Genomic DNA, 12,230 nt, shown 5'->3' on the forward strand with positions numbered 1-12,230 from the left:
CTCTTAAGCCCCCTCCCTTCCTGAGTTCGCTTCCCACGAGTGATAGGATAATCAGGCTTTTCCTCCCTGATGCTGGCCATGGGAATCAGGTGATACCATGTTTTCCACGGTTCCTTAAAAAGTTAGATACTCTTATCTATAGGAGATCAGTTTTGGATTTGTCTAGGGTTTCTTATTTGAACTGCTGCTAAGTGATGGCATTGATTCTTGGGGCCCAAAGATGCGTCCCTCATGGCTGACATAATCTGGGGCCACAGACTGTCTTCTGCAATTCTGACTTCCAAAAACCTGTGTGAGCTGAAATGTTTTCACCAAGTTTGTGCCAGATCTTATTTGGTGGCAAAACTTGTCCCAAACTGACATAAGGCTGTTTGTACTTCTATGAATATTCATGTTTTGATGCAGAAATACTGATGACTTTGATGATAGGGTGTTACCCTGCACCCTATATGACCTTTCTAAAACCTGTAAAATAGGAAATCTATATGATCCCCTGGGTTTTGGACAAAAGCTTGTGAACCTAATCAGCAGCTAACAATTTATGAGTGCTCACCTCGTGTGAAGCCCCATGAGTCCCGACGGTGGGTGATGTCCCGTCATCTCAGCAGCCCCATGAAACGGGCCATCGTCGGGTGAGGAACTCGAGGCTCAGAGGCTGATGACTTCCCCAGGGCTCCACATGGGCGAGCACTGGAGGCAGGCAGTCTGACCAGAGCCAAGCCTCCCAGGGAGTTGAGGGAGGGAGGGAGGTAGCTGGGTATGCCCAGGCCGTACTGTGCACACCGAGCAAGCAAGGAGGCTGCTCCGTGACATGTCCCATCCTCACTCATCACCCTTTTCCCTCTTCCTTTGGGAATGACATGAAGAGGATCTGAGGGGAAAGTAACTGCTCATCTCCAAACAAAATTGTTTCTTTCCCAGAAGGGCTCATTTTTATATAGGTATTTATGTTTGCAGGGACCAGTGGTGTTACATCAGACTCTGCAGGCAGCAGATCAGTGAAACCATCCCTGTTTTCGGTAGCTTGAAGAGCAAAATGAAAGAAAATGGAAGCTTTCCGTTTGAACATCGATTCCGAGGCATTGTGCCTTGGGAAGAAGCCATCAATTTTTCTTACCTTTCTCTTTCCAGATATACATCACAACAAAGCGCTTACCCTACTTTCCAGTTGTCAACTTCCTATTTTTGATCGCACAGTTGCCAAAACTTCAGTACAACAAAAACCTAGGTACTGTATGGCATTCCTTTTTTTTTTTTTTAAGGTTTTATTTATTTATTTGACAGACAGAGATCACAAGCAGGCAGAGAGGCAGACAGAGTGAGAGAGGAGGAAGCAGGCTCCTCGCTGAGCAGAGAGCCCGATGTGGGGCTCGATCCCAAGACCCTGGGATCATGACCTGAGCCGAAGGCAGAGGCTTTAACCCACTGAGCCACCCAGGCGCCCCTGTATGGCATTCCTTACAAGAAGTCACCGTCACACGATAATGGATTAATACTTCACAAACCAGCTCTTTGTATGGAGAATGCTGTGTCACCGATGAGATCTTTTCTTAGTCAGAGGCATGCTGATAAAATACACGACTTTGAGCCTGTGAAGTACAATGTCCCTTCATGAGGTGTAGACAGTGGATTTACCATTAGCCAAATGTAGTCCACCCTTAACTTCCAAAGATTAATTAACCAACTTGTAAAATGTGTGGGATCTTTGCTTCTCTCATTAATGTTTAGGCAGCTGATGGTGGTGTGAGAGAAACTTCCTTTGGTTACCGTCCCATTCTCAGGGGTGCCGTGTGCCTCCCACAGAGCAGGAGCTGCAGTATGAAAAGTAACAGTACAGTGAAGGCAAAATTGACACAGGCATACCCCCAGTACTTTACGAGGTCTATACCTGTGATGACGTGTGAAACTATTTGGTACAAACAAACTACCAAAGTCTTTCAGTATGTTTGTCCTGTGCAGGCACAGAGCCTCAATTTTTTTCTTGCCATTGATCACTTTATTTTGACTATTTTTATAAACACTTTTCTAAGAGCTTCTCAGGTCCTTCTTCTGCCTCCAAACTTTATATCACAGTTGAGCTTTGTCAAATCCACTATCAAGTTTAATTTACTTTAAAAGTATCATAGCGCTTTCCTGTAAATGTGCTACTTCTTAACCAGCAATTTCAAAATGAATTTCTTCCTTGAGCTATTTCCCCTTCCTATTCCATAAACTTTTTAAGGATAAAGATGTGGAATGGCTATAAGGTTTTTATTCTCTCAATCAGAAATACTCCTTGATTCCAGACACAGCTCCCATAAGGACATGCCCCTGCCGCAGAATGCAGAGCACAGTGGCCCCCAGTAATACTGCCGGTGGGACTGAGGGACAAACACGAGTCCGGATTCCGGCTCCACCAGCACTCACCTGTGTGACTTTGGCCAAGTTACTTAACCTCTCAGGCCAACCGGATTTTTAAAAATACCTAATACATTACATGGCACCAGAACAAGTGCTGCCCTGATGCTAAGTCCTTTTCCGTATATTGGTCAAAATCAACCTAAAGAACCACCCCAGGGTGGACTTAGGAGTTTATCTCAAGAGTCGTGTCATTCCTCCGTTGTCTCTGTGTTAGAACTAAACAAGAATACGTGACCCGTTATAATGATGGACTGTCAGTGCATAATCTGGTCTTCATTAAAGACTATTTGTTCACTGCTCTCATTCTTAGCTGCTCATAGGAAGCATTTCACTATTCCATTGAATTCCAGATCTTTAAACAAAACAAACCCCTTCATGTCTTAGAGATGTTTCTATATCTGACAACAGTTCTTTTCACGAATTAGATTGTGTTAATCTGAGAGGCAAAATAATGAAAAGTAGAAATAGGAAGAAACGTCAGGGTGTTTGGAGACCCAGAAAACACATATGTAACCTTGCTGTGCGTTGTTCTCAAGACTGATCTAAGAAATGCCTGCCTGCCTTGGTTTGTCTTCAAGGCACCATCTCCATGGGCCACACTCAGAGAGGAAGGAAGCTTTTGTAAGCATCACTGCTGCTCTCCACCTGGAAAGGGTTATTTCTCCATGTTCTGATTACCATCATTGTCTGGTACACTGGGCATTGAGTAAATTCAGAGTTGCCAAGACCCAGGTTAGGGAAATCAGGATAACTTGTTTGGGCAACTCTGGTTTAAGTAAGGGATGGCCCAGTCTTCACAAGAATCCAGATGCAGGATCTGAAGGCCTGTCTGGCCTAATGCCTTCTCCAAAGTGGTGTACATTTTACATCCCAGAAGCATTTGGCAATGTTAGTCTTTTCAGGTTTAACCGTTCTAATGGGGGTATGTGGTATCTCATAGTTTTCATTTACCTTCCCCTAATGATTCATGATATTGAGCACTTTTTCATGTGCTTTTTGGGCATTCTTTCTATCTTTCTTTAAGTGTCTGTTCAAGTCTTTTTCCTGTTTTTAAATAAGGTTAATAGCTTTTTTTTTTTTAAATCACTGGGTTGTAAGAGTTATTTATATATCATGGATACAATTCTTTATTAGGTACTGAGTTTTTCTCACGGACTCTGGTTTACCTGTTCATTTTCTTGCTGGTGACTTTAATGAGCAGAAATGTTCAATACTAATAATACCTGATTTATCCAGTTTTCCTTTATAATTGTCCTTTCTGTATCCTAAGAAATCTTTGACTAACCCTAAGGTCATGAAGATAGTCTTCTATGTTTTGTTTTGTTTTTTTCCTAGAAGCTTTGTGGTCTTAGCTCTTACACTCAGGTCTATGGTCCATTTAAAATTACTTTCTATGTACAGTGTAAGGATATCCAGTTTCAGCACCGTTTATTGAAAAGATTTCTCATTCTCCATTAAATCGTTGGGATATCTCTGGAAATTCAATTGTTCATATAAGGGTGGGACTATTTCTGGATTTTATCTTCTGTTCCATTGATCTCTTTATCCTCATGCCAATACTGCCTTGATTACTATAACTTTATAATAAGTCTTGAAATCAGGTGATGTAAGTCTTTTAACTTTGTTCTTTTCCAGTATTGTGTTTCCCCTCAAAGAGTCTAAGCTGTAGCTCATGGACCCTTGCAGCCATCTGGGCAGAAGGCCAAGGTCTCCAGATTGGGGAAGAAATTCTTAGTGCAAAAACCAGTTTTGGTGCTCACTCACTCCCACATTTCCTTCTTTCTAGTGTCTAGGCTCCTGCAGATCTTTTATTGTATAACGTTCAACATAGTGTTTAAAGATACTTCTTAGTTATGTTATCCAAGATTTCATTTAAGAGAGTGGTTCAGCACATCTAACACTACTATGCTGCCACTAACAGAAGATGCTTATAGGTAACATTCACCTTCTCATTTACCTTCATTTATAACTTTCAACTTTCCTACAATGGCACGTATTACCCAAAAGAGACAGTGATGGTGATTATAAAAATCAGTCACCATCGCCATTGTTATTATGTTGCATCAGACCACCGAAGCCCCGGTGGAAGCCCCCACCGACCCCAGGCCCAATTCAAATGAGTTCAGAGTTGTCATTCCCTCCAGATAGTCATCTGCTGGCAGTGGTGCAGTCCCCAAACACTTTGATGATCACAGACATGGCCACTGAATGAACATCACCAAAGGCAAGCACTTTGCTTAATGGTCTAATCACTCATCTGTCGCTCCTTGCAGGAATGGTCTGCCGGAAGCCTGCCGACCCCGTGGACTGGCCGCCCCTTGTCCTGGGATTGCTCACCCTGCTAAAGCAGTTTCACTCGCGGTACACTGAACAGTTCCTGGCGCTGATCGGCCAGTTTATCCGCTCCACAGTGGAGCAGTGCACAAGGTACTGAAGGAATTAACGTTACAGAGGGGGCCGGGGACCTTACATTCCAAATTCCTCTCATTACCTCCCTAGTGCAGATGGGAATTCACTGCTTACCCTGCTGTGCGAAGCAAGTCAGGGCACACCTTGTTGGCAGGAACCAGAAGTGCACCCATCCTTTGTCACCCTACCGGGGAAGCCCCCTCAGTGCACTCCACAGTGATTTGGCAAGAATGAGCAAGTCATACCAGGATTAGCAACCCCCATGGGGAAGAGAGTGCAGGCCTGTTCCTTTGCTGTCCTGGGCACTGTGCTCAGAGCTCAGGGAGCCCAAGCTGTCCAGCTGGGGCACTGGCTTCGGATGGCCTCCTACCCTTCAGTGGGAGTCAGGGAGCACATCCATGTCAGAGCCTGGGCATAGCTCAGGGTGGCGGTATAGGAGGGAACAGAAATCACACGTAAGTTCCTAGCGGATACAAGGTTCATAAACCTTTTTTCTCCCACCCTACCCCACCAAAATGTGGCTTTTCTGAGATAGAAAAAAAGTTATTTGCACGAGATGCTGGGTCCTGAGCCTCCTCTGTTACCCTAAAGGCAGGCAGGTGCCTAAATAAATTCCTCAGGCATGTTGCATATCCAAAGTCAGGAAGATTACCACTTGGGTCACTTTGGTCAGTTTAACTTAAAAACTAATGGGACGTCACAAAGCAGTCCTCATCAGACATGATTTCAGAGGCCATTTAGTTAACCTTCCAACCAGGGCATGAATCAGTTCCCAGACATCCCTTGCAGGAGTCCCCCAGCCTCTGCTGGGATCCGGCTACTGGTGAGGCACCATCACCTCTCAAGGCAACGCTGGATGCGTGTGGCTGTGTGCCTGGCCCCAGAAAGTCACTGATTGTGACGTGTGGAGAATTTCATCCTGTCTCTGAATTGTCACTCGTTGTGCCTTCCTCTATGCTCTGAAATTAGAATAAATGCAGTCTCCTTCTCTTGCTTCACCCCACATTGTGGACATCAGGTTGCTGCCTTAAGTCTCCTTTTCCTTTAGGTAAGCTGCTTCTCCCCGTTCCTATTCCTATTCACCACGCTGTGGTGGCTCACCACGTCTGTGACCTCTTCTGGGGGTTTTAGTTGGCTGTTGACCCTCATCTCTACATTTTCTGTGGTTTCCCAAGCTTGTACTGAGATTCCAAAAACAGCCAACCCCTTCGAGAGGACTGCCCGGGCCCCCAGTGGAGTGCAGGGCAGCTAAAATTGTAGTTACAGGTTCTTGACATCTGTTGGATACACCTGGCTCATAGTGACCTTGCATTCTTTTTAAATCTTGACATCTTTTCCCCAAGAGCCTCAGTCAGTAGAGTTCTTCCCCATCTTAGTTAATGGACTGAACAACAAACACACACTGGATGTTTTTCTAGGACAGATGGTGAGATTTGCTTCAAACAGCACATTTTTTAATAACTGAAACACAGAAGGTAGTTCAGAAGGGTAGGGAAGTCTCAGAGATGAGATTGTAGTGATCACAAAATGAGGTCGGTTGCAAAGGAACACAGGAGGCACCTAGAAACCTAATGCTGGGTATGGGCTCCAGACCATAGAGAGGGAGCCAAGGACCAGGTTCAAGTCGGTACTACAAGGGGATTGGGAAGAAACCTCCACACCTGCCACCCCAGCCATAGCTCCCCATCTGTCAAGAATTGGCAAGTCCTGGTTGTTCTTCACTGATGACTACAAAGTGTGGCTGTGGCGCAGCATGTTTCTGGGGACCCTGAGAGAGGTCCTCAGGAGGCAGGTGTTGCTGCGGCTCCGGGTTTCTGATCTGGCTAAGGGAAGTGACATAAGGAACCTGGGATGCACGGAGGCCCTTTCCCTTCCCTCACGTGAGCAGAGCAAGTATAGACACAGCCCTGGCCACACACTGAAAGGTCCAGAGCTGTGGCAACTTTTCCAGGTGTAATCAGCCTTCAGCCTTCTTTTCAAGAGCAAAAAATCATCAGGGAAATAGATCAGTAATCCAGTTTCATGAAATCCTGTTAATCTGAAGATGTCAGTCTGTACCTAAACTGGAAATAATTTTAAGACCTAAAGTTCCTTTTGATGTGCAGAAACAATGTGAGCTCCACAAGACTGTCACAGCCTTTGCTGCATTCCCTGCCCCAGAACAGTGCTTGGCAACACAGTGGTTGTATGAATGAACAAGGAGGAGCCCATAGAGAAAGTTACTAGATGCTGTATGTATCTGACACCTTCCAATACAGAGTAGCTGCCGCTACAGTCACAGATTCTGGAAACCGATAAAGACAGGACCTAGGCCCTCAAGGAAGCCCGCGCACAAACAACTGAAAATGTCAGGAGTCTTGGGGGCAGATACTAAGTATGATGAAAGCCTAAGTTCCCAGAGGAGTCAGGAAGGAGGGAGGACTTCCAAAGAGGGCAGAACCCAGGCCGGAACTGGAAGAGGGCCTCGAAGTTTACTTTCAAGTACACGGACAGAGCAAACTGGAGCGGCAGAGACCAGTGGTGTGGGAAGGTGTGGCCTGTTCAGGGACCTGCGGGCCGATGAAGCTGAATCGTGGAGGCCTGAGGGGGTGAGGGGGAGGAGACTGGACAGCCCGCGGGCGCCATGTTTGGAGGCCCACGGGAACCAGTCAGCGCAGACCTTACCCTCTAGGTCGTGTTCTGCAGATCAAGAGGGGGTTCCAGAGACTGGCTTCCCCTTTGACTTGACTAATCTGTCGTTGGAATTCAGAGGCTACAGTAACAAGGTTTAAGTCCTCGTCTGCCAGTTTGGGAGCTGGCGTTCGTGCTTCTGGTATGTTCTGTGGAAAGGCCCAACGGAGACTTGAAGGGAAAACCCCAGTCGGACAGGCCTGGCTCTTCTCTTAATCACTAACTTCTGTTTGCCCAAGGCCCTCAGGCACTGTAACTGCACAAGTTTTACCCAGGAGAACCCTCATCTCATTAGCAAGGGCGGAAGTGTTGGGAAAGCGGGTGAAGGAGCGAGCGGACTTACCCTGCCCTGTGCGAGGCCGTGAACTGATCCAGAGTGTTCTCCGTTGCAGCCAGAAGATCCCTGAAATGCCTGCGGACGTTGTGGGCGCCCTTCTGTTCCTGGAGGATTACGTCCGGTACACAAAGCTGCCGAGGAGGGTAAGCACCGCATCATGACACTAAAGCCCTTGCTGTGGAAAGATGGCGTTACGGTGGCCCCGGACTCAGCGGGAGGACGCCCCACTAGCCCGTGTTGGGGGGCTGCCCCGCGCCCCTGCTCTGACCCAAGGCTGTGAGGGCGCTTCCTTCACCGCGCAGCGCACGACGCCAGCGCACCTCTCACCGCACTTCCCCACTCCTCTCGCTCTACCACGCCCTCGTCTTGCCCGCAGCGCACCCGGTTCCAGTCCTGCTTCCGGTTCCGGTTCTGGTTCCGGTTCCGGAGCCGTTCGGACGGGCGGTCCCAGAGGGAAGTCCTTAAGAGGCCGGGGCAGGGAAATAGTTCTGTGGTTGGTTGGTTCCTGTCCCCGAACACCTGGGTCCCACATCAAGTTTGGTTACGATCACACCGCAACTAAAATATTTGGCCAGAGTCTCCAAAAATGGCTTTGTTCTTTGTTCTAAGATACTCTTTCCTTTTCCTGCCTCACTAGTAATTCCACTTTGATAAGTTTTCGCTCAAAGGGCAGAGCTTGATACTCTAAGACTTTGGATAGATTCTGAAAAGCCATTCTGATTTTTAAAAATTAGTGGGTTAGGGATCAAAGACCTCCCCCTTTTTTTCTTAAATAACAAAAGCGAAAGACTTTTTAAAAATTAACTAACAACAGCATACTTAGTAGTGAAGTTAACACCATTCCCATCAAAGTCCGCGCTGTAAAAGTAATATGGCCATACTGACTCTCGCCACCACTTTTGTCGTTCAGGCTCAAGGCAATAAAACAAGAAGTGAGCTTTTTTTTTTTTTTTTTAAGATTTTTTAAAAATTTAGTTGTTAGAGAGAGCGAGCGAGCACAGGCAGACAGAGGGGTAGGCAGAGGGAGAAGCAGGCTCCTTGCCGAGCAAGGAGCCCGATGTGGAACTGGATCCCAGGATGCTGGGATCATGACCTGAGCCGAAGGCAGCCGCTTGACCAACTGAGCCACTCAGGCGTCCCAAGAAGTGAGCATTTTAAAATGCATAAAGAAAGAAAGACAAATTTGTATTATTTATTGAGGATGTAATTGTCTTCCTTAAATCCCCACTAGAATCATGCGGAAAATTATTAAAATAATAAGCTTACAAAACTGATTAGATAATGTACAAGGTAGATACACTAATAACCAATTCAAAAATAGGATGTGAAAAATATCTCACTTGCAGAATTAACAAATAGTCAGGAGTTATAACCTCTATAAGAAAGGCAGTTTAGAAAAAAATAACAGTTTAGAAAAACCTATAAAAATTCGAAGTCCATCTCTGAATGAGGAAACTCAAATAGTAGTTCTTATTAGATTATAGGTTTATTGTGGCTCCAACCAAAATCCCAGATAACTTTTTTACCTTGGGGGGGGGTGGGAAAATTTTTTTAAATTTTCTAGGCCTCAGGCCAAAAGTAGAATTTTTTAAAAAGAAAATATTAGAACATACCAAGTATGTAAAAATACTGTAGAACTACAAAAATAATAGTGTGGTACTGGTATGAAACAGATGGATTGGTGGATCAGAATATGTAGTCTATAAACAAATCCAAGTGCATACAGTTCTATCTGAGGAAAAGTAGCCGCTCTAACAAGGGGAGAAAGGAAATATTTTAGTCAACATTGCTGGCACAGTTAGTTCATTATGTGGTTAAAAATTAGCCACTTAGTCTATTCCCATCTTTCATGTATCAAAGTAAATTACAGGTCATGTGGAAAATGGAACCAATTAATTCAGAAATTTTATACAAATATGTATGAGCTCTCAGAAATTTCTAGATAAACAAAGGAGGAAACCATAAAGAAAATTTAGAGATCTGATCTCTTATGAATGTTGAATGTAATGACACAATTCTGTCAAATGTCTCTTAATTTAAAAAAAAAATGGGGGAAAATATTAACAAAGGACTGGTTTTCTTGATTTATAACATGTTCTTCTAGATGAATAAGAAAGAGATAACCAATCCAATAGAAAACAAAAAACAGAAATGGGCAAGGGATAGTAATAGGCAGTTTTCAGGAAAAGAAATACAAATAGTAAGTATTTGGAAAAATGTTTGACCTTAATTCAAGAGTCACAAATCAAAATAACAGTAAAATTACTGTTTCCACCAACCCAGTTTTTTACTCCAATTGATAAAAAGTTAAATGCTGGGCTCCCACTGCATGGAAGTCTTTGGAGAAATAGGACTTCTCAGTACTGTCAATGGCAGTGTAAATTGTTTATCCTATAGGAGGGCAGTTTGGCTTTATTTAAAAAACAAACAAACAAAAAAAAAACGTGTCATATACTCACCTGGTCCCAGCAATTCAACTGCCTGGAATTTATCTGCTGGATATACGTGCAAAAGTTCACAAAGGTATGTGTGCAAGGATGTTCATTAAGATTTAGCAGAGGTGAAGGACACAAGATTATGTGATCCTAATTTTGAATGTGTTAGTGCATATGCACACACATGTATGTGTAAATTAGAGGGATTCATTATAGAAGTTATCAGGTTTAGTTTTGTCTAAGGGGTTAAGATGAGAGATGATTTTTTACATTCCTCTGCTATTTGCTAAATTTCCTCTAAGTAGCAGGTGATACCTTTATAATCAGAAAAAACAAACACTGCTTTTAAAAAATAGCCATTTCTAGCAGTTGGAGGTCACCTGGCTCTACATTCTACCCATTCACCCTCCTCCACCCCTCTCAGGGGTTCCCCTAAGAACAGTTAAGGAATGCATGTCTTTCAGGCCCTTCCTCTTCCCTCTCTGGCTTGTCACTTTTGACATGCTGTTCTTCTCCGGGTGGGTCATCAGTGAATTGTAAGGTGACCGAGATGACCTCTTCGTACTTCCCAGAGGCCTGTGCATTCCTAGCAGATCCAAGTGCCTCTGAGAACCGAGGAGGAGGCAGGGAGCATTGTACAGCATTCCCTCAGACAGCAGTGCCAAGAAGTTAGACCCCAGGGTGAGGAACAGTGGAAACAGAAGCCAGCAATTTCAAGGAGCGGTCCACCTCTGCGAATCCAGCGCTCCCCTGTGATTCCCCCTGCTCCAAAGCATGTTTTCATTTAACTTTCATATGGAAAATTCTGAACTTCTGAATTATAACACTATGAGTAATTTAACGTTTCTGTTTCATGGTTTTAGGTTGCTGAAGCTCACGTGCCTAATTTCATTTTTGATGAATTCAGAACAGTACTGTAAACTTTTTTGGCATCTGCTTCTTCAGTGAAAGGATTGTCCTTAAATCTTCCCATTACTAAAAGGAATTTAGAAGCGAAGAAACTCAGCTGCTCATAGAACTGCCTTTTTCCCCTTAATTGTGGGAAACATCAGATATTCTAAGTAAGATATATCTCATGGCGCTAGTTAATATAAATATTGTTTAAATCATGATATTATATGCAATTTGTATCATGGAGAAGCAGAACACGGTTTTGTACTGCCTCTTATAAATGCTGAATGTCATTGTTACATATAAATCCATTTAGTTTTATGTTCTAAAGAACTATTTGTTCAACTCTGGATTTTCAGTAAAATAGTATTGCCAGTACCCAAAGTTCTCATTCTGCCTGTGATTACAAAGTTGTATATTCATCCTGTTAAAAAAAAAAAAAAAAAAAATCTTTTCCAGAAGGTAAGAGGTATGTTGGGTAGGTCCCTTGGATACTCCCACAACAGGCTGGCAGGCGTGTGGTGAGGGCTGGACCAGTAGCAAACACAGAGACCATGCAATCAGTGGACCACATACCATGGAAATTTCTTGGTGTCTGAGGCTCACTGTCCTCTTCCAATCACAGAGACCCTGGGGGGTTCTCAGCATTCCTTCTGTAGGTCTCCCCAACTTCAGCTGCTCCTTCCATCCTCCCCTCCCTTCCTCAGCAACCTAAGCCCCAGCCCAGCGGTCCAGCCTACTAGAGGCTGAACACAGCATTTTATGAGTGAATTGTTACCCTGCACGTACGGAGTTTGGAATTGTCGCGCACTGGGACGCTGGTACGGTATATGAGATCTTAGCCAGTCAGGCCATGGCCATCCTACAGCCACATCTCAAAAATACCTTGCTGTATTCCATTTGTAATCAGTAACTGCATGAAGTGAGATATTTGGTTCTATATGAAAATGGCCTCCAAAGAAAGCCAGCTACTAAAAAGGCCTGATCTGAAAAAGTGAGATTTTAACTAGAAAAGTATGCGATAAACCAGAGGGGACTTTCACAGAATCGAGTGAATGGGTCCACCGTATGCTGCTAAAATGAGGCAA

At 44.3% G+C, this 12,230-nt stretch overlaps 1 protein-coding gene across 1 annotated transcript in view; it reads left to right on the plus strand.

The window, feature by feature from the left end:
* The window catches only part of WASHC5 (WASH complex subunit 5), a 59,884-nt gene extending 48,313 nt beyond the window's left edge, over nt 1-11,571 (plus strand). The window contains exons 26-29 of the mRNA XM_080803149.1: nt 1,132-1,228; nt 4,674-4,827; nt 7,872-7,959; nt 11,115-11,571. Of these exons, the coding sequence (XP_080659275.1) occupies nt 1,132-1,228; nt 4,674-4,827; nt 7,872-7,959; nt 11,115-11,171 (396 nt within the window). The 3' untranslated portion in view covers nt 11,172-11,571. The remainder of the gene's footprint in view (nt 1-1,131; nt 1,229-4,673; nt 4,828-7,871; nt 7,960-11,114) is intronic.
* Nucleotides 11,572-12,230: the final 659 nt, after the last annotated feature.

This window comes from Martes martes (assembly GCF_963455335.1).
Source record: "Martes martes genome assembly, chromosome: 4".
Lineage (NCBI taxonomy): Eukaryota > Metazoa > Chordata > Mammalia > Carnivora > Mustelidae > Martes > Martes martes.